The sequence below is a fragment of the Tauraco erythrolophus genome, chromosome 2, assembly GCF_009769465.1.
Source record: "Tauraco erythrolophus isolate bTauEry1 chromosome 2, bTauEry1.pri, whole genome shotgun sequence".
In the NCBI taxonomy this organism is placed as follows: Eukaryota; Metazoa; Chordata; class Aves; order Musophagiformes; family Musophagidae; genus Tauraco; species Tauraco erythrolophus.
The window spans coordinates 407899-430875 of NC_141466.1; the positions used below are offsets into that span (position 1 = coordinate 407899).

At 45.1% G+C, this 22977-nt stretch overlaps 1 protein-coding gene across 1 annotated transcript in view; it reads left to right on the top strand.

The window, feature by feature from the left end:
• TIAM2 (TIAM Rac1 associated GEF 2) overlaps positions 1-22977 on the top strand; it is a 96820-nt gene that overhangs the window by 43602 nt on the left and 30241 nt on the right. The window contains exons 14-15 of the mRNA XM_086631989.1: positions 4522-4581; positions 18820-18923. Coding sequence (XP_086488115.1) covers positions 4522-4581; positions 18820-18923 — 164 coding nt within the window. The remainder of the gene's footprint in view (positions 1-4521; positions 4582-18819; positions 18924-22977) is intronic.

The window sequence follows — 22977 nt, forward strand, 5'->3', positions numbered from 1 at the left end:
TGTGAGAAATACGGCTGGAGGTACCAGAATACGTGTGTCTGAAATAGAAAGTATGTGGGGATTTGCTCCCCTTCCTTCCCACACCTCGACTATTCTTCAAACCAGATAGAAGCAAATTTAACTCGAGGGTGAAAGGTGCAGTTTCCTCGCTGCACCTCTGGGGGATGCTGGTAAAATTCCGCAGGAAAGCCAGCCAGGGCGCACTGCTGTGCGAGCAGAGCAGCCGGAGGCGCAAAAAGGGATCGCTGATTTTTGTATAAAATTATAGTGGCGAGTGTTTTCTGATTGGGATTTTTTTCGTAATTAAAAATGGGAGAAGAAAAAGAATCACATAGGGGAAGTTGTTAGAATGGATTTAATTATAAAGCAATTTTATTAGGTCATCTTTTGAAATTAAAAGAAATCTGAATGCAAGATTTGTGATACAGTAAGTAGCATCTCTCTCAGGGGCCTTAGCTTAATTTAAAATGCCATTAAATTGACTACTGGCACATAAAAGTTAGTGTCATAAACCAAAAATTATGATAGAGCTAATTAATTACATAATTATACCAGAGCTATCATTCAGCTTGTTGGCTTGATACCATAGGCCAGCATTACCTGGAGTATTCCAGATGATAAATGTATGTGTCCATTCACTAGATTCCTCATTCCTCCAGGATAAATTTGGAACCTGTGCAAATATCCCATTATAATAGGAAATTACTGGAGTATGTATTATGCCTAAAGCACTAGTGGATAAAGGGACATAGTATGTTTGCTTTTCTGCTTAAAAGCAGCTAAGGGAGATTTATTTTACTCCGAAAGGGAACAAGTAGTTCTAAATTAAGCTATGTGGGAAGGACTGGCATGTTTACTGGATTCGGTGCTTAGTGTCCGATCACCTGATGGGATTCAAATGGAAACAGGGGAAAATGGCATTACTTTGAATTAATAGATGATCATAAAGGGTTTAACTGTTCTGCGTCCCGTTACTCACTCAGGAATTGGGTAAGATTTCAGATAAGAAGAGAGGGTATTTAATGATCCGAGCAGGGATTTGGAGGCCGAGACTCTTAAATTCACATCCAGTGTTTGGTACTGTTCTGTCTGCCTTGGTAGAGTTGAATGAGTCGTTCTTAAGACCACAGTCTTCAAAAATAATTCCTGACATTTGCTTGTCCGTGTTGAGCCTGTTTTTCCAAGGCAGTGCCTTCGCAAGCCAGTTAGTGCCGGTGGAGGGAGACTCCTTCAGAGATCAAGCGCAGTTTGGTTCAAGGTGCATACCTGGAGTTAAAAACCTTAATGTTTCTGCTGTCGCCTCACTGGTTTTAAAAATTAACTTACTCCATTTGTCTTTTTAGAGTACTGTGAGGATTAACGAGCTAAAATTAACAAAGTGCTTGGAAAATGGAGATTTTCAGCACTGAATCACGCGGTAATACCCTGCCTGGTGCTTGGTGACAACCACCAGGCGAAAGCAAAGCAGAATTTTCTTTAAATCACTGGCTTTGTGTAACGTGGGTGGTGATAGTTTGTCCATGTTTGTTTACGGTTTTGTAACTGCTCCGCGTAGCTCTGACGGATGGCTTTTCCTACGTACTCTGCTGCCTTGAGGGTACCAAGTTGTGCCTCGTGGCGAACTTTGGCAGCCTTGGCTGTACAGAAGGGAAGTGATTGACTTTCTCCAAAGCCACTAACTCTGCCACTCCTAAAAATCATTCCCAGGGAATTTTCTATGAGAGTGATTCATTTTCTCCAAGAGGTTGCTATACCCTTGTAGCTGTATTTTGGACCTGCTGTGGTCATATCATTTGATCTCCCACGTGGCAACGCTATGTGCTTGCTGCTTAACTGCTTGGCTAGTAATCAGCTTATCCTGGAAAAGAAATGAGATGAAATACTTTTAAAAAATACACTCGTAAATGTGGAAAACCAACTAACAGAGCAACTAAATTTGCTCCAAGCTCCAGTGCTACGAAAATTAAACAAATATTTGTGTAGAATTAAAAAATGAGAGAATTGGACTGGAATTCTTAGAACTGTGGAGGAAAAAAATGCATCATTTTAAGATGGCATGGATATTTGAGGAATGAACAACAGAGAAGGCAGGAGAATTGAAAAGTGTTTATTTAGGGCAACCCCATGTGGGTTAATGGTATATGTATAGAGTGCTGAGGCAGGAGGTAGAAGCATTAGGAGGTGTGAAAACCCATTGCAGTATGTGAGTTGCTGTCAGAGTTGGGCAATTTTTTTTCCCCCAGCAAGTGGGTTTTTGCCAAAAAACCTGTCATTTCTGGTTAGCTGACACTGTTGAAATCAATCCTAATTTGTAAATAGATCTCTGTGATTAAAAGGAGGACAAAGAAAACTAAAAAAAAGGAAGAAGTGGGGGATGGCAGTTTGGATATGCTTTAACAAGTTTCCATGAAGAAACACTTTCATCTGAGAGGGTTAGAGAGCTAAATGGGAAAGAAACCATTAAAAAAAACCAAAACAAAACAAAAAAAAAACAAACAAACAAAAAAAAAAACTGAAAAAAGATGGACAAACTGTTCCTTTGCTCCCTGTTGCACTCCTCATCTTTGAGGTGGGGCACTTGCCTTCTGTGCAGGGTCGGGGTTCCTGTCTGGCCCATCTTTCTAGAGGTGCGGTCCCAGGAGCAGTAAAGAAGGCTTGAGTGCTGCTGACAAGGGGGAGGCTTGCTCCTCCTCCTCTTCCTCCTCCTCTGCACCGCCTTAGCCCTCCCTTCCAGCCCCATAGCACTCGTCCAGCCCCTGTGCTGGCAGCAGCGCTCGCTGGAGCCCTCGATGAAGCTAATTAAGGAGAAAACACACATCCCCCCACCCCACCCCGCACACCCAGTGAGCTGCCCCGGTGGGTGCGGAGGTCTGACAAGGGCCGGAGCCAGGTAAGCAGGGGAGGAGGAGCGGGCAGGTGCCGGCCGGGGCAGAGATGGTTGCAAGGAGAGTTGCTCTCAGAGACAGCAAGGTCTCTTTCAGCTGGCCTTCCTGCAGAGCGCCTCTCTAGCCATTGTGATGTGTGGGCTTTGCCCTCTGCTTTCCCACCTCTCCTGCTGATCCTGGGGCAGCAGCCTAGCCTGGGACATCACGGCTTGAGTCGCTCCTGATGAAGGTATTTCACATTGTACAAAGGATGGCTGGAGTCAGAGTCAGGCGCCGTGCTGTTTGACAAGTAGCTGGGATGCTTGTTGGAGAGGAGCAATGACATTTCAGCTCCTGATCTTCCCAACATCGAGGTATTTTTGCAAAGTGTAGCCGTTTCAGGAGGAGGATCAGTGGCTTGAACCCTCGCGTGGGAAGTGGCTCTTCTGTTTCCCAAGACACGAGCCACTTCTGGTCTTGGTCTTAGTAAGCACACACAGGAGCCAAGCACATCGGTCAGCCACAAGTTTAATTTTGATGTGACTAAATTCTTTTTAAAAAGGACCTGGGGGTGTCGGTCGATAGCCAGCTGAAGACGAGCCAGCAGTGTGCCCAGGTGGCCAGGAAGGCCAACAGCATCCTGGCTTGTATCAGAAATAGTGTGGCCAGTAGGATTCGGGGAGTGATTGTACACGTGCTGCATTTCTGATAGTTGGATTCAATTCCAAGGTACCTTCTGTTTCGGATACCCTTTGCTAGATGGCTTAGATGCCTCTGTAAAGCGTAGCTGCAACTCACAGCTTCTCCGGAAAACTTGGCTCCATTCAGCTTCGGATGCCACCGAGTTGAGGGAGGAAAGTGGAGACAGAGGTTGGCTCTGCAGCCAGCCGGCTGCGACACGCACCTCTCCAGCCCGCACTCCCTGCGTCCTCTCCCAGCCCCAAGCCCGCCTGAGCATCGCACAGGTCTGTGTGTCCCTCTCAAGAAGAGGACTGAGGTCAGGAGGATGTGCAGCCGAGGTGGTCCGTCGCCTCCAGCAGCTGGAGGCCGTGCCCGGAGCGCTGGCTCCGACCGCTCCGCGCGCTGCCGTTTGCCCGTAGAGCTAAAGCGTTTCGTAAGCGTCTTTTACTGTAACGTTCGAAGCGTTTCGTAAACAAAAGTAAAACTAAAACTTGCCTGAAAAACATTTCTGAAACAGTTTCTACTTTTAGTTCTTCCCAGATCAGCTCCCGCTTGTTTGCCTAGCTGCTGGTTTTCCGTGCAAATTCGCTTCGCCGTGCCGTAGGGCAGGGCCCTCGTTGAGCCGTGCGCGTGGGGAACCAAAGAAATTTATTTTTATTCTTTCGCAGGAAACTCTTCTGAGCTCGCAGGAGGTGAATGTCGTTTCTTGGCTTCTCAAGTGCTGCAGGCACCCACAGTCCTGCTAGATGTGTTAGTCGTACAGGTCGGCACGTATCGCTCCCGCGTGCCTGCTGGATCTCACACCAGATATCCGGTGGTTTTACGGGACGTGAGGCAACACCCTAGAAAAGCAGTGCTGCTTTTTAATGTAGACATCTAGTTGTCTGTGCAGCACGACTGCTTATCTGCCTGAAGATCGATGACTCTGCCGCATTTTCTTTTATATTTTTTTAACTCATTACCCAATTTGCTTCAGCAGGAAGCCACGTAGATGTGAGAGAACATGCAGTGGCCGTTCGTCAAAGCAAGCTCAGAGGTGAGGTGTGTGTTTGCAGTAGTCGTGGACAACCGTGGTGTGTTGGCTCCCGCTCCAGCTGTTTTTGTGCCGTTAACGCGAGTGTCTTTGTCCTGTGCTCTTGTGACCCGCTGGGAAGAGACTAGGTCTGAGCTGTGGCAGTAGCTGGGACGGCAGCAGTGTAGAGGTTAATTCAGAGCAAGCGTTTGCTCTTCATCGGCTGGAGCCGTAGGAGCACTCATTGCCTACTGCACGTTTTGCAACACGGCGTGTTTCCCAAGAGTGGTGGTTTAATGAGCTCTTGCTGGCACTTGACAAACTATCCCGTTGGCTTCCTGCTAGATGCGCACGCTTCAGATTAAAATATTGTTTGTGCTATAAAGTGGGACAGCCTTAAATGCTCTTCGTTGTGCTTTTCGACTGAAAGAGTGTTCTGTTCTGCTTTGCTAAATGCTGCTATGATTTAATCCTGTGAAGTCAGTGGACCAAATTGTTTTTTCCTGGTATAAACTCCACCAAACCCTGTGGAGCTACATCTTCTGGCTCAGTGACAATAGGCAGGCATAAATCATGACATTGCCTGTCCTACTGAATTCTGTAGAGGGACAGTATGAACAGCAAGGAGATGTATTAATGATGATAATATTAGAGACATCCACATATAGACCAGTGCCTTAGGCATATTTTAAAGCACATCAAACAGCAGATGTTCTGTTTCACAGATGTAAGGTAGGTTGAGTAATTATAGACTCATAGAATTAGGTTGGAAGAGATCTTGAAGATCATCGAGTCCAACCGTTAACTGAACGCTGACAAGTCCACCATTAAACCATGTCCCTAAGCGCCACATCAACATGTCTTTTAAATACCTCCAGGGATGGAGACTCGACCACCTCCCTGGGCAGCCTGTTCTAATGCTTGACAACCCTTTTGGTGAAGACATTTTTCCTGATATCCAATCTAAACCTCCCCTGATGCAACTTGAAGCCATTTCCTCTTGTCCTGTCACTTGTTACTTGGGAAAAGAGACCGACACCCACCTCACTACAACCTCCTTTTGAGTAGTTGTAGAGAGCGATAAGGTCTCCCCTCAGCCTCCTTTACCCAAGGCTAAACAACCCCAGTTCCCTCAGCTGCTCCTTATAGGACTTGTGCTCCAGACCCTTCACCAGCTTTGTTGCCCTTCTCTGGACACGCTCCAGCACGTCAATGTCTTTCTCGTAGTGAGAGACCCAAAACTGAACACGGCATTCGATGTGTGCCCTCACCAGTGCCAAGTACAGCATGTGTACAATCACTCCCCGAATCCTACTCGCCACACTATTTCTGATACAAGCCAGGATGCTGTTGGCATTCCTGGCCACCTGGACACACTGCTGGCTCATCTTCAGCTGGCTATCGACCAACATCCCCAGGTCCTTTTTGGCTAGGCAGCTTTCCAGCCAAGCTTGTAGCATTGCATGGTGGTGTTGTGACCCAACACTGGGTCAGGGCAGTGCCCCTTAGCCTTGTTCAACCTCATACAGTTGTCCCTGGCCCATCAATGCAGCCTGTCCAGATCCTTCTGTAGACCCTTCCTTCTCTCAAGCAGATCAACTCTCCCGCCCAACTTGGTGTTGTCTGCAAACTTACTGAGGGTGCACTTGATCCCCTCATCCACATCATTGATAAAAATATTAAACAGACCTGGCCCCAATACTGGACCCTGGGGATCACCACTTGTGATCAGCCACCAACTGGATTGAACTCCCTTCACCACAACTCTTTGGGCCCAGCCATCCAGCCAGTTTTTTACCCAGCAAAGTGTACGCCTGTCCAAGTCATGTGCAGCCAATTTCTTCAGGAGAATGCCGTGGGAAACAGTGTCAAGGGCTTTACTAAAGTTTAGGCAGACAACATCCACAGCCTTTCCCCCACCACTAAGCGAGTCATGATGTTGTAAATGATCTGGTTCGTTAAGCAGGACCTGCCTTTCATAAACCCGTGCTGACTGGGCCTGATAACCTGGTTGTCCTGTACGTGCCACGTGATGGCACTCAAGATGATCTGCTCCATAACCTTCCCTGGCACTGAAGTCAGACTGACAGGCTTGTAGTTCCCTGGATCCTCCTTCCAGCCCTTCTTGGAGATGGACGTAATATTTGCTAACCCCCAGTCAACTGAGACCCGCCCAGTTAGCCAGGACTGCTGATAAATCATAGAATCACAGAATGGTTTGGGTTGGAAGGGACCTCAAAGATCATCTAGTTCCAACCCCCCTGCCATGGGCAGGGACACCCTCCACTACACCAGGTTGCCCAAAGCCTCATCCAACCTGGCCTTGATCACTGAAATGATGGCAAGTGGCTTGGTGAGCACTTCTGCCAGCTCCCTCAGTACCCTTGGGTGGATGCCGTCTGGCCCCATAGACGTGTGTGTCTAAGTGGAGTAGCAGGTTGCTAAACATTTCCTCTTGGATTATGGGGGCTTCGTTCTGCTCCCGGTCCCTGTCTTCCAGCTCAGGGGGCTGGGTACCCAGAGAACAACTGGTCTTGCTATTAAAAACTGGGGCAAAGAAGGCGTTAAGTACCTCAGCCTTTTCCTCATCCTTTGTCATGGTGTTTCCCCTGGCATCCAATGCAGGATGGAGATTCTCCTTAGCCCTCCTTTTGGTGCTGATGTATTTATAGAAACATTTTTTATTATCTTTTATGGCAGCAGCCAGATTAAGTTCTAGTTGGGCTTTGGCCCTTCTAATATTCTCCCTGCATAACCTCATGACATCATTGTAGTCCTCTTGAGTAGCCTGCCCCTTCTTCCCAAGGTCACAACCTCTCCTTTTGCTCCTGAGTTCCAGCCCAAGCTCTCTGTTCAGCCAGTCCAGTCTTCTTCCCTGCCAGCTTGTCTTTCAGCACACGGGGACAGCCTGCTCCCGTGCCTTTCAGATTTCCTTCTCGAAGAATGTCCAGCCTTCCTGGACTCCTTCGCCCTTCAGAACTGCCTCCCAAGGGACTCTGTCAACCAGGCTCCTAAACAGGCCAAAGTCTGCCCTCCATAAGTCCAAGGTAGCAGTTCTGCTGACCCCTCTCTTTACTTCTTTAAGAATTGAAAACTATCATTTTGTGATTGCTATGCCCAAGATGGCCTCCATTGCCTACAAACCCTTCTCTGTTCACAAACAACAGGTCCAGTGGGGCCCCTTCCCTAGTGGACTCACTCACCAGCTGTCAGGAAGTTATCTTCCACACACTCCAGGAACCTCCTAGACTGTTTCCTCTCTGCTATATTGTATTTCCAGTAGACATTTGGTGAGTTGAAGTCCCCCACGAGAACAAGGGCCAGCGATCGTGAGACTTCTCCCAGCCGCTTATAGAACATTTTGTCTGCCTCTTCATCTTGCTTGGGTGGTCTACACCAGAGTCCCTCCATGATATCTGCCTTGTTGTCCTTCCCCCTGATTCTTACCCATAAACACTCAACCCTATAGCCACCATCATTGAGCTCTAGACAATCAAAACACTCCCTAACGTACAGAGCTACCCCGCCACTTCTCCTCCCTTGCCTATTCCTTCTGAGGAGTTTATAGCCATCCATTGCAGCACTCCAGTTGTGCCAGTCATCCCACCGTGTTGCCATGATGGCAACTATATCATAGTTTTCCTGCTGCACAGCAGCTTCCAGCTCCTCCTGTTTGTCACCCATGCTGTGTGCATTGGTCTAGGTGCACTTCAGTTGGGCTGTTGATCTCAGCACCTTTTTGGGGGAGGAAGCCCTAATTCCAATGTGACCATTCTCCAGTGCTTCTGTGGTTTCTAATGCATCAATAATATAAAAACTATCTAAGCTAGCCACAAATTCTTGCTAAACCATTAAGTAACTTCTTTGTTTTCCACTTTTTTCCTTTCTGTTTTCCTTGCTTTTGTGCCTATAAATCTGAGAGGGAGGAGAAAGTGTACCACCACCTTGGTACCCGGGCAGGGCCAGCTCCGTTGGCTTTCCTACTCTCCTGCATGCAAATGTCCCCTGAGAATGACCGAAGCCATCCCATGTAGGCAACCCTGCAGCAGCAGCAGAAACCAGGAGAGGAGCTGCTGGCAGCACCCTTGCATGTCCAGCAGCCCCAGCCTGGAAGACCTGGTGGTAGCTGTGGGCTGCAGCCTTTGCTGGTGCTTGTAGAGCACGGTGGCCACCCAACACGGACTCTGCCATGTTGTCCTCCTCTGTACCACAGCCAGACGTCTCCAGTTGTTGAACTGGAACAGAAGGGTGATGCCCTAGCTGCGGCTAACTGGCCATCGGAGAGACTGTGTATGGAAGGCGGCACTCGTTACGCGCTGCGGAAATGGATGTATTTGGGGAACGATTTGAGAAGACGGTGGGAAGTGTTAAGCTTAAAGCCGAAAAGCCTGAACGTTGTCTGGGTGGCAGAGAGCTGGTCAGAGAAAGTTTGGAAAGTTAAATAATCCTGTAAAAAGGCATCCTGGGCTGCAGGGGCCAGCCAGGCATTGCTGCCCAAGTGCAGGCAGCTGTTTCCTGTTATCTTGCTAATTGCGTCTCCTATTGATTACTGAATTAGCAAATGAGTCAAATCGCTTTGCTTCACGATGAACAATTAACTGACAAAAGAGCTCCCAAGGGATCTAAAGGCCTCTGCTCCAGCTTCAAAATGGGTGTTTCTGCAGATATTTAGAACAAACCGAAAGAGCGCATAAAGCAGCCTACAGAAAGTCACACGTGCAGAAGTAGGTGGCTGACTGGAGCTAAGCCACGGTTCAGCGTGTGGTCCAGCATCTCTTAAGCAAGCTGTACCACACAAGAACGTTTGTAGGAACATACTGGCTTTCTCTAAACGTGAAAATGTGGAGTGTTTAAAGAAGAAGCGTCGCTTTCCTCAGTGAAGGATGAAAGCAAAGGAAGGAGACTTGTCCTGCTCAAGTGTTTCAGACCCTGGGCAGAAGAATGATGTTCTTTATCTGGGCAGTATCAGACGTGCAAAAAGAAGCAGCCTGGTTGCATTGTCCTTCAGGAAGGATGTAGAGCACCTTCTGGTGTTTTATAGTTTGTTTCCTGAAGCCAAAACATATGGGTGAGGGTGGCCATGAAGGGAGCTTTCTTGTCTGGCCTGTAGTTGCACGTCTTGTTTGGTAACAATTAGTCTTGTCAGTGACAGCCATCTATTAATTCTGTGTTTGAGAACCTTATCTAGGAAGACGAGTGTTGTGACAGCTGTATGCTAATTGTCTTTCCAGATACAACATCTTGAATGAATTCCTGAATGAAGTTTCTAGCTACGCCAGTGAGTCAGTTGTTTCAGCCTTGAAGCTAAGCTGAAAATGTACCTTCCATCAGTCTCAAAACAGGTTACAAAATGCCTAGGACAACCACAAGTGATTAAAGCCAAAATATCTTGCAGAGATTAAAAAATTTCTGAATTGTTGAAATCCAGTGCAGTTTATTTGTGTTTCTCTAACATGTTTGGGTTTTGTTTTCTGGAAACTGAAGTCACCTGTATTAGTAGACTCGAGTCCTGTTAATTTAGCAGTGAGCATTTGAGCTAGCTGGTATCTGAAGTTAGGTCAGAGGCTTTCAGAAGAACTTGAAAATTTCCTGGGCAAAAAGAGGAAGGGGCTTTGAATTGGCAATAAATTTAGTATTTCGCTGTCTTTTTAACTGTTGGTTAAAGCAGCATGAAAGCTGTGAAGCACTGTGCAGTTAATACCCACACACACTGCCCTCAAATTGCTTTGAATTTGCTCCAGCATTGGAACGTGAATGCTTGACTGGTACTGCTTGCCTGTGGGTACCAGCTGTGGGGAAACAACTGAACTGGCACTGTGCAGCCGGTAAAAACTTGCCTAAATTCCAGTTAAAATTACTGAATCGGAGCTAACATGAACACTCCCATAATTCTGGAGAACTTAATTGGAGATTAATAAGAATCTGCAGTTAGGATCCATGGTACCTCAGTCATTTGCCCAGATTCTTAGAGAGCCCCAAGAAGTTTGTGTTTCAATGAGTGTTTCTCATCGTGGCTGCAACTGGGTTGCTTGCCTACCCACCCTCTTTGAGATCCGTTGCCGTAGAGTAGAAGCTACCTGGAGACAGCTTTTGGTCTAGAAATCCAATGTGGCTATAAAAACTCCTCAGGAATAAGCTCAGTCTGTAGCAGTCATTTTTCAGGTGTCAAGGCTTGTACTGGTAGGACATAGAGTGCAAAAATATTATTTATTTATTTGTTTGTTTATTTGCTGCTGTGACACGCAGAGGAAATAGATCAACAACTTGAGGTAAAGTAGGACCTTTCAGGTCCTTTCCTACGTGGAAATTAGCTCTACACGTGTCACTTGGCCTGGACTGTTCTTGTGTTATGGGCTCTGAATTTTTTTCAGCTAACTTATCACCAAATTTATCATCATTTTTCTCTGGTCAAAGAGGATTTAGAAGAAAAAACCCTGCTTGTGTATGAAGTCCTTCTTAAAGACCTGCATTCCTCCAGTCTCCTCCTGATGCTTCCAGACCTGGGCCTCCATGATGGAAACCCTGAAGCTATTCCAGTGTCCTCTTGTATCACAGCTCTACTAAACCTGCCTAAACCTTTATCCACATGCCTCATCTTCTAGACCCTCCTCGCTTTTACTGGCAATTTCTCCTGTGCAAATGGCTGTGCAGGGCCATTTGTTTGGCTGTGTAGTTGAATCTTCCATGGGAGTTTGTCTTCTCCTCCCAGAACTCTCTTGTTTTTCTCCTTCATGACCACGGTTAACATGCTCTTTGCAACCTAAACAGAAATTGAAAGGGCTGCAGAGATTGCATGGGCTTTGTCCTGGATGCCACTTCCATGCTGATCCCAGGGGATAACATGAACCAAAGATCTGAAAGGTCTGATCCTCACATAAGCAAGACATATGAGTTACGAATAACTGAACTAGTGAACCCAGAACCCTTCATCTCTCTCTGGTGAAACTTGGATGCCGCCTTTAACAAAGATTATGAGAATGTCTCTTGAAAGCTATTTGATAAATTCCTTTGGATCAACTGTTACTTTTTGAAAGATATTTCTTGAAGTCTTCCAGAAAGGAAAAGGATACAGAAGGAATTGCTTACATACCTATTTTTAAACTTCATTACAAAAGAGTAAATACGCCGTTGAAAACTTGAAATATATTTAGTTGTATCGAACCAAAAGAAATAAGCACATGCGTGCTACCTCCAGGCTGAACCGTTTAACTGAAGTTATGAGTACTCGTCTCCAAGGGACCATTTCTAGAGTTCACCACACCGATATTTCTCTTCTCCAGGCAATGCTGGAATGCTTTGCCTGCCACTCCCTGTTTTTCAGTAAGTCTGTAGGCATTAAGACCACCAAGGCTTTGTACCTTTCTGAGAGTTGGCTCAGACTTCAGTATTATTTGCATCGGGGATTTTGGAAATATTTATCTTCTCTTGGAAGCTTACTTTTCTCTTGATAGTAACATTGGCTAGAAGAATGTGGGAACTGCAAGCTTATCATAATTAACTGAGCAGTCTGGAGAATTGACAAAACAATGAAAAATGCAGCATTCCATACACCTGGCTTAACCTTATTACCCAAATGTAATATCTCATTTCCATCTAAGCCATGCAGCCGTGTTATGGAAACTGTAATGGGGAGAGGGAGGGTGTCCTGTCCTAGATGCTGAAGATTGGCTGCGTTGTGTTTTGTTGCCAGTTTCTAGAGCACTTGGGAATTAGTGAAAATATTAAATACATTCTTTCCTAGTGGATAGACTGGACCTCCTATAATTTCTTATTTTTTTTCGAGCTAAAATTCATATTAGTATTCTCAGAAATAAGTTGATGTTCACTTTATTGCAGTTTTGCAACGTCTATCTGAAATCACTGGACAATACCAGTGTTTAAAACCACTGTCAGTTGTTCTGATCAGAGCTCTGGGGCATCTGTCTGTTGCAGACCAGACCAAGGGCATCGTCACTGCTCGAGGCTCGGTGTGCGTCGCCGTATCGGAGCCCTTTAACGACGGCAGATTAAAAACTTCAGCAGAGAAGCGAGAGCACCATTTCCCTCTCTAGTACCGCACAACTACACACACGAGAAAGATCAATTTGCATTATTAGCTGGAGTTGATGATGAACATCTGAGCTGGAATCAGCAAGTGACTGGAGTGTAGGACAGCCATCGAGGCTTCTTCACCAGCGCGCACTTGTGATAGAAGTGTTCTCTTAGTCATAAACCCTCTTTGTCAGGAATTTTGCACACCAGCCGCAGTGAAACTTAAAGTACTTCTTGTGCTCTGCTGAGCAGACAGAGGCTTCTGGCCACCTGCTGGCCTGTGCAGCTGCGTTCAGGCATCTGTGTGACACTTGTGCTGCACTGGTGGCAGAGGAGTCCAGGATAGGAACGGATTTCTAGTCTCAGTGAGTCCAGTCCTCTGCTAGTCGCGGCTTTCAACAACCCTGTTGATATGTTTATCATATTCCATTTAAAATAGGATAGACTGTTCGCATTCTTCGCTCCCGGTAAGCCTGTTGCAGAAACTCGTTCACGTGATGGTTGAAAACCAGTCTTCCAGTTGCCAGCATAGACGTATTCTTAGCCAGTGTGACAACTGATCAGTGTCTGCCAGCCTCGACAATTTCTTAAGTAGCTCTAGCTCACAACTACACGGTACTGACCTCTTCTCCATGCTTCTACACTTTTCTTCCTTTCATGTTTCCAACCGATGAGCCACACCTTATAGAAGGAATTGTTCTTCTTACTGGTCCCTGAAACTTTGTTCCATGTTATTTCATTCTGAGGCTGTGGCTCCATCTTCAAGGTTACTGTGCATCGCCTTTACAGTAGTCCAGTCGTGCTCGTCATTAACGCTGTGTATTAACTTTGAATGGTTATTTAACCAGAGTACTTCATATTATACTTTCTTTGCTCAGATAAATAATGAAAATACCAAGTAAAACTGGTCCACAAACCCACCTTGGGCAAAAATCTACCATTAGCCTCTCCTAGGCGTAGAAGTTCATTCAGACCAATCTGCTATTATCTTATGTGCTAGCCAGTTCTGCCTTGTTTTGATTCCTATCTCATTCACTTTAGCTAATCATTTCCCTTGGGATATTATAAAAGTTTCTTTTTTTTCTTTTTTCCTTTTTTTTTTTTTTTTAAACTAAGTTTCCAGAAGATTGGCGTTGTCCTATGTTCTTTGTCTTTAAAAAAAATAAAATAGCATAATGAAAAAGGACATGGTTTCATGCTGATACAAAGCAAACTGTTTTTGCCATCTCAGAAATGTTGCAGAATGGAAACCGAATTTTCCGTACTGGTGTAGTCACTGTGCTTTTACCCACGTCAGGACTGCATGTGCCTGTCAACGTGCATCTTTACTTGCTGAGGATGGTTATCAAGTGATGCACAGAGCTGCTGCTCCTGCCAGAGCTGAAGATGATGCCCTGCAGTGAGTGGTCTTAGCTTGTCTTGGAGTGAGAGACTTGGTACATTTAATTTTGCTGCTCTATCTTCTCATGTAGAGCGAGGAGGAATTTTTTGTTCAGTTTGTCGTTGTCAGTAGAGTGGCAGGTGGAAACACACCCTCTTGCTGCAGTTTGAAAAAGGGGGTGGTTACACCACCTACATAGTGCTTGACATTCGATAACACTTGACATGCTTGTGATGATTATTTGGCGTTTTTTTTAAATTGGTGAGAAAAAATCTAAAACAGAACAAGTTCTGAAGTATTACGAAAAAAAGGAATTATAAAAGAAACAGGATCTTCAATTCCTACTTTCTCATGGTAATTTTGTCTTTAGAGTGAGGGGCATAAGTGGTAAGAGCAGTGCTGACTACAAAGTAATTAAAGCTTCGTCATTAATTAAACAGAAGAAAAGAGATAAGTGACATTTGCATTTGTTGATGGCTTCTTTATGATAAATGAATTGCCGGATGGTCGATGTTGATGTTTTCCAGTTGATTTCCTTTGGTTTCTTGGCTGAGATTGTATCACAGGTTATTATTGTCTGGCACATCTGCTAGAGGATGTGTTTCCATTGTGCCTCACCGCTCACAAACATGTGAATAACTTCCATGTTGACCACTTGTACGTGTATCGCCGCAGCGACGTGGGAAGAGACGTTCCTGTAGGCGTACAGAGCCTTGGATGTGCTGTCTGTGTTTGTTTTTCTCACTGACTGTCCCATCTGTGTGCTCGGTGCCCACTTTCAATTGAATGATGAGTAGTGAGGAGCATGACTTCGGAAGTGTGCTTTCTTTCAGTTTTAGTGGTTACATTATGGTTTCTCTTGAATGACTGTGAGTCACGTAGCTGCCTGCCAGCAAGACACAACATTGCAGGAGTGATGGCATTCTTCTTTGGTGATGCTCTTGGTAGCTGAAGGTGCTGAGCAGGTTCTGGTACTCAGTCATTCATTGCTAGAAACCAAGCAGAAGTTTGGAATGCCTCTCGTCTGATGTAGCTAGGCTTTTCACATAACGGCGTTTTCCCCCTGTGCTTCTCCGAGAATTCTAACATTTATCTGAGGTTGCTACTCATCTTGTTTGCCACAAACTGACTTTGTATTTCAGTGTCTGGAGACACTTCTGTATGCTAGATCAAAAGCAGCTATCTGCTTAAGAGGTTCCTGTCCTTCCCAGATGGAAGTGATGGACGTTTCGACTCACCGTGCATGAGCGTGAGGGGGGTTGTGTGTGTGTGTGTACGCAGGGCAGAAAGGCAGCCTGCAGTAGAGGCAAATAATGCTAGAAGATCTAAACCAGGTTTTGTTTAACCCAATATTATCAGTCCCTTTTTTCTCCCGAACTGGTTTATCACAGGCATGTCAACAGAACAAATCAAATGTACTGCTGTGGTGGAGCCGTGTAGGCAGACCTAGGCGTGGTATGCTCACCATCACTGTGCTGCAAAACCTCTCAAGCTGTGTTTCCAGGAAAGTCCATGTTTTCTTTAACTAATCAGTAATGTAATTGTAGTAACATTAGAAATAGTTTTTTTTAAAAAATATATTTTTAAAAAAAAAGAAGAAATTGCCAGGAAGTGCTGATTTGACCTCATATTTGGATGATTTTTAGGAATGTGTATCTCCTTGCATGCTTTTCCGTGCTTATTCCAGCAAATATCCAGAACATTACATACTAGAACGATTTTGTACTTGCACAACTGTAACATTTCTCTTAATTCTGTGCATACTCTGTAGTTTTATTGCTAGTTTTGCCTGAAAGGATAGTGGTTACCCATCCTGTAAGATAACAGTTTTACATTACTACTTTTGAACATCTTTGTTAATATGAATCCCACTGTAGAGCTAAATCCAAATTTTAATGTTTAAAGAAAATACAATTTGTGTCGTTTGGCTTGTTACTCCCCTTCCATTTAGTAGTAGAAGTAGAGAGAATTTCAATATTAAACTTGCTGCTGTGTTTGTGTCCTTAGGCTTTGCATTTGCAATTACCCGTTCTCGAAGGTAATGCTCATTTTCTTTGCCCCTTGATTTGTTTTTTTTTTAGCTGTGCAGCTGATGTTGATGCTTCTGTGCTCTTTGGGAATAGTTTGGTGGTTTGTAGGAGCAGATCCAAAGGAAGTCTACTTCCACAGTAAAAGAAGGACGGGGAGACAGGATATGGATGCTAAACAGATCAACAAGCCATACATCCTTCCTTCCTTCCTGCCCTCCCCCTGTTCATTTGGCATTCAACGAGCTGTAGGATGTCCATCTTCACCTTGGATCCTTTCCGTGTAACTTTTTTAGTTTTTACTATTTAAAATAACATTTACTGTTGCTTACCCTAACTACCATCAGCAACACTTCCTGCTAATAGCAAATGCTATAAAAATGGGCTATATAGACCATATAGACCTTCCTCCGACAGTCATATAGGCTACAAAGGAAAAACAAAGACGAGGGCAAAAGGAGGAAAAGATCGATCGTCTGACAAAGTGCTGTAATATTCTGTTTGCCTGCTTTGGACGTTGGTACTCTGATTTCTTCTGTTCATGTTGTCTGTTGATTGTTTTACCTTATTTTCCTCTTCCTACGCTTACGCCGCCTTCTCTTCGTTGCTTGCGTAGGTTAGTTTTACCTCCTGTTTTGTGGAGGATAAATATGTGTAATGGTCACTTTGTCAAACCACAGAAAGGACATAGTTTTGTTTTTTTTTCTCATTAGATAGCTACCTGGGATCAAACTCTAGATCCTTTATGCCACTGCAGAATCCCTCTCAGGTGCATGTTGTTTGGAGGTATGGGGGAGAAGTCCATTAAAACCCAGAAGGCAAGTGAAAAGAGCAAAAATGAAAAACCGTATCCTTAACACTGCCTCACCCCAAGAAAATATGTTATCTAGAAGTCAGTTCCTGTTATGGCATTAGCTTACCTTTCGCCAACCCAAGGGCTGGCAGTGGTGGAAGTCAATAGCCATTCATTTGGACCCATGTACAGATGAGGGACTAAAAATTACTTTAAAAGTCCAGAGGGCAGGAGAAAATTATTTGGGCATGGTGAAGGAAATGGAGTGAAAGCATAATAAAATAAACAGGCATGGCAGATTCCTTGTGAAGTTCTTAAAGATGAGTGGCTGTTCGGTGGAGTTGTGTAAAATATGTTTTTTCTGCAAAGGTGGTAATTCATGGGGCATTGCGTGTTATGTAGGCTCTGAGATGCCAGGAGCCACGCCTGACTCCAGGAGGAAAAGGTAAAAAAGCTTGAGGGAAGAAAAGTGATAGGACCCTGGTTCTGCAGGGATAGGGAGATGACGGAGCAGTCAAGTCTCTGGCACCTGGGTGGAAAGTGTCAGCCTCGATGCTAATTTGGCATAAGCACCTTAATAACGTTTGGAAAAATAAAGTATCAAGATGACATCGTGCCGAGCTCTTTGCATCTTTCTGGCTTTCCTGTGAAGTCTGCCGTGTTTTGTCTTCCCAGGAAGGCTCCTCATGGGCTACAAGGTGCTCTTTTGGGACTAAAATTCCCACTTTGCTCCCTGCTTCAGTCCATGTTTGTCAATTCTTGCTGAGAGGAGCTGGTTCTGCTCTGCAGGAACAGGGCAACAGCAATGCCCAGGCAGAGAGATACTGTTGTCCTTCACATTTTCGTTGTTGCTACACTCAGGGTTGTAGAATCATGGAGTAGTTTGGGTTGGAAGAGACCTTAAAAATCATGGAGTTCCAACCCCCCTGCCATGGAGCGATTGCAAGATGAGTGATGTTTGTTCTAATTACCACCTCAGTTGCTGGAGTCAGTGATTAAATGAGAATCTTAGCTTTCACTTAAAAATAAATCTCCAGCATTTGTAGGTGTTGAGAAAGAGTTTGAAAATGTGGTAATGTGGTGTGAATTATACCCTAGAGGCTTAGAGGCTAGAAAACAAAGCAGCAAATTAAAAAACTCATTCGTTTTATTACTGTTTTATCATCTGAGATTGTTGAAAATCCTCATGGGTTTTTTTGCTAGCTACTTTATGATTTTCAGCTACTTCAATTGATAATACTGCAGATCAAAACATCAGAGAAATTCACTTCACTTCTAAGAGTTTTAATTAGAATTTCCATGTAAATGTGTCTGCTGTCTGCAGTCGAGGAAGTGCAAAGAGAAAACCCATCATTTTGATATGGATGTTCAGCATTGCTGGTGAGATCTTGAGCGTATGCGTGAGCATTGCTGAGAGCTGCAGTTGTCAGTAGGTGCAGTGGGGCAGGGCCTCCTCTGGTGCTTGCGTTGTGCCAGCTACTCGTACGTGACTCCAAACTTAGTAAAGTTGGTGAACTGGGAGTAGCAAGAAAGGGTTTTGTCCATGTTGCGAACTGCGGTGTTTGTTCCAAGGCAAAATTCGCTTTTCTTCTTAAATCTTTAAGGGATTCAGGACTAGGTCGTGCCTAACAATGGTGTGTTCATCCAAGGAGAACTACTGAGTGCATTTAATTGTCCTGACCAGTTGTGTCAGCACAGAGTGTGCTGATCACAGAGGACGCTACCTCGAAAGCACGCCGTTAGCAGGAGCGTTGCGTTGAGTTTTGTAGGTGAAATATGCGAGTTGCTTCTGACGATCTTAGATGTCCAGCTGCTGGTTTGGAAGAAGAGTTTCCAGGCAGAGTTACTCCTTGCTTTGACCCCTTGTGTTATTTTCTGGACAGTGGGGAAGCTCACAAATTTTGTATTCCTCCTCTCTCCCTGTAGTAATTCTACTAGGCACTGAAAGTATTAGTAGATAAAAGGCAATACTTTTGTTGTTCCTGTCCTGTAACCCTCTAATTTCTTTCTTTCTTTTCTTTTGAATGCAGATTTTAGTAATGTGCCTGATGTCACATCCAGCTTGAAAAGGAGCAGTACTGATGGCACCCTGGACCAAGTGCCACACAGGGAGAAGACTGATCCACCTTTCAGGGTAAGAACATGCTTGACACAGCAATCCTCGTGAAAAAGGATTTCCTTACTGCCCAAAAGGCAGTGGTGGTGTAGTGCTAGTGCTCTGCGTTTTCTGGGAAAGAATTTAATGTATGGCACTAAGTTGGAAAAAGTTATATGCATATTAGCTGTACTTAGTGTTTTCTTATCTGGAGATCGCCCTGACAGGTCAGCATCTACGACACAGCTGCTGCATCTCCAACAGCAGAGTGGTGGGGGCGAGTGGCAAACCGACAGGGACTCGTCACCTTCACCTGTCCGTGTTGCTCGCACCCAGTTCTGCAGGGAACAGCAAAGCTGCTGCTGCTTGCGAATCGATTCGGTTTGGTTAAGGTTTTCTTTTTGCTGATAGTTCTAGGACTCGTTGTGAAGATCGCAGTGACCATAGCAACACTTGCTTAACGTCAGTAGTTTTAGACTGGACTGCAGACCTTGAGAGGAGCAGTGTTTGAGAGCCCAGTGATTCCCACTCTCTAATTTGGAGAACTTATGTGTGTCTGCACTCACTATTTAACTTCAGCTGGAGCGGTGGATGCTCAGATCTTCTCTCAGTTAGGGCTTTGGGGGCTGAGGCAGAGACCTCCAGAATCAGTGTCCACCTTTGAATGCATCAGTCTTCAAAGAGCAATTTTCTGGCCATTTGCTCTGAGTCAGTCAAATTGCAACTTGTGTCTGCCTCTAATGCGTGTTGTTTTGAACCCCCAGCTGCCAGCGTGGGTTGTGTTTTCCCGTCGGTGGCTGTGAGTTGACTGGGCATTACCCTTCTGACAACAGGAATGTTTTTGTTCTTTGTGTTGATGCGTTGGTTGTGTCTCCAAGTCAATCTGTGGTAACACTCGTGTTACACTGCTGCATAGCAGGAATGAGGAGAGAGGTTTTATGGTTCTGGGATACATTAGTGTCTTGTACTGTGTTGTGCGACAAATTGGTAAAGATAAGGCAAAATGTGAAAACTCAGAAGACCGGAACAGGGAAAGTATATTGTGCCTCTAGCCATACGTACCCAGAGGAGCTGATCCTCTCTTGCTTTTGGAATTTGTGATCTACTTGTCTGATATAGGTGACTTTGTGCAGTTTCCCTAGAGAGTAAGGAGAAGCCCGGTGATTGTGGGTCTTCAGCCCATCTCCTGCCGCACAGGGGGTTTCCAGAGAGATAATCTGTAGCCTGTGTAACACATTGCTTGTACTCCCAAAAAGTCTTTGCAACCAGACAAGAATAAACTGGATTTCTCTCTCCCTGGGATACATTGAAAAGGGCAATGTGGATTTCTCTACTGTCCTGTTTCAAGGCTTCTGCAGTGTTTTAGGGACAGGGATCTTTGCGGGAGCAGAGTGGAGGTGACCCCAGGGCTTAGGATGCATCGGTGGCTGGCTGCAGCACCAAGCTGGTGCTTGTCCAGGTTCCTCCTGGTGCCTTGGGGTGCCCTGCTCGCCCGGAGTACGCCCTGCGCCCCGTGCACTGTGTGGACATACATGACTGAGCTCCCACCCTGCTGGAGGGATGAGGAGGAGATTCTGGGGTGTGAGCTTCGCTTTGGCAGAAAAACAAAGCCAATCCGGATCGTCTGTGTCAAATGCACCAGATGACAGAAAATTAGGGAGAGTTCAGGAGGATTTAAATACACAGAGAACAATTCATGTCTGCTAGCCGTTGCTCTGAATGGACTCAGTTTGCTCCGACGCTCTAAGTTGCATGTTGCAATTAAAGCTCAAAAGCGCAGGGAGGCCAGACAGGTCTGCCCCTGCCCTCTCTCTGCCTCGCATCGGGCACGTCGAGCAGCACCATCGCCTGGTGCACGGTTTGCTGGTGCAACTGCCCGTGCCCCATCGCAGTTCGCTCCTTAGGTGTGTGTGCAGGTCTGCCAGTGTCATTCTGAAAATGATGTGAAGCTGTCCTAGTTGTGTGGGTGCAAGGAGGGCACATGGCATGGCAATATCAGAGGCAGCCTGCCTTGCACCGCAGCCGCAAACGAGTCCGTGGCAGCTCTACAATCTCTGCAAATGGTTTGTAATTGATCGCTGTCTTTCTGCTGGAGGGTGCCTGCTGCTGTCAGAGCTTCTTGTCTGACCCTTTTGATTTCGCCAATAGACGTAGGATTAAAAAAACCAAACTTCACAGTAAATTTAGGTAGTGTGTATTGTAGGTGCTGTTGCGTTAGGGTATAAAAAGAACTAAAATGCTTTCTGCTTTTGTAGCTGTGATGCGGGACTGCCCGCCAGGTGAACAGTCGCTGTTGCTGACAAACGCTGGCTTGAGGAAATCGTGCAGCCTCAGGAAGCGTAGCATCTGCATTTGGGGTTGTGGGTTTTCTTTTCCCCTCTGCCTTCTGTTTCCTCCGTGTGCTGACTTGACCCACGCCTGAGGGAGAGCAGTAGCACAGACACCTCAGCATCAGGGGATGTCGCAGGAGTGTGGATGGGGAGAGGAGATTCGTACGCGCAGCTCTGTGGAGAAGACGTTGGTGGCGCTGGGAGGTTCTGAGCACAGCCTGGAACAACAGGCAGCCTGGATTATTTCAGGGGAGAGACAGCTAGAGATGCTCGCTTCCCAGCTGACAGCCCCTGTAGAGGTAATCACTTGGCTCTGAGGGAGGAGACTCCTTTGAAGTTTGGTTGATTTTTGTCCCGTAACGTGTAAGTAAATAGAAAACAGTCTTAAAGCTTTGGGTATAGTGGTTGCATGTCTGATTTCTAGATTTGTGTTTCTCGTTTGGAGCATGTTTGTTTGTTTGTTTTTTGCTATTATTTTCTTCATCTTATACCAAGCTAAGGGTAAGCATCATCTGGAGGGAAAGTCCAGTGAGGGGTTTCAGTAGTGCCTGGTGATCTCAAAGGAACGAGCCTTGTGCCGCGTGCGTGCTGCATTCAGACGTGCGTGCGTTCATTGTTTCTGCAGTCCGAGAAATGAATGACTTTAGGATAGTTGTGCGTTTGTCTGTCATCTGAGGGCTAACAAATTAATTAGAAGGGCAGTAGAGGATTGTTTCATTCCAGAAATGGAAGCTGTTCCTTAAGTTATAAAATATTATTAAAAACACGTGGGCGTCAAGAACCATCCATTCCAGACGCTCATTAGTTTTGTCCGCTCTGTGTTCTCTGGGATTCCCCATTTGCACTTTTAGCTTTATTTTCTCTTTTATTTAACAAGGATAGATGTTATACTTCTAACGCACTCTGCTGCAGTACCTTTTCAAACTGTGTTAAAATACTGTTTACGTGGCAGTGGCATGTCGCCCTGGCAATTGTTGGTTCTGGGGTGTGTAGGCGTACTGTTGACGGAAGAATAGAGGACCTCAAAATCTGGGGACTGAGTACGCCTGTCAGTGCAATTAGGATTAGTTGTGTTTAATCGTTTTGAGAACTAGTTGTCTGTGGTCCTGGTGCTCAGTTAAATCCTGCTGTGTTAACAGTTGCCAAGAATCAAGCTCTCAAACATCAAAGTAGCACAAAGCTGAATAAATAAAAAATGCAACTTTTCCTTTAGCTACTCATGATTTCTAATTGCAAACTGTTTTGGTTAGAAATGTTTTCTCCAGCCCCTGGTTTCTTTTCGGATTAAGTTTAGTAGTCTGTTACTAATTTGCTTCTTTTTGTATTTTCAGTATATTAAAATATCCTTTTATGAAAGACGAACGTAACTGAAAGGTGAACTTTTACCATATAAGTAGCTACTAGTCTAAGGTCCCTTGTAAGACTGCTGTGATCTGACTTTTGGCTGCTCTGAATCTTTTGGGTATCATCAGAGATAAGTATTTCCGAAATCATATTAAATTTTAGCAGACGGACAGAAGGAGCTTCATATAAACGCGTGTGTGAGGGGGGGAAGATGTATTTTCACTTTAAATGTTTTACAGAACATAAGAAAAAACCTTAGAGTAAACTCTGTGCAAATATTTCGTATAACTTCATTATATTCTCAGCTGTATCTTAAAGTTCTTTAAGAAACTTAAGAAACCCAGTAAAAACAGCTAGTATGACGCTTTGTAATCACGGTAAAAATAGCCAATGTATGCAGAGTGGTTTTATGCTGGCAT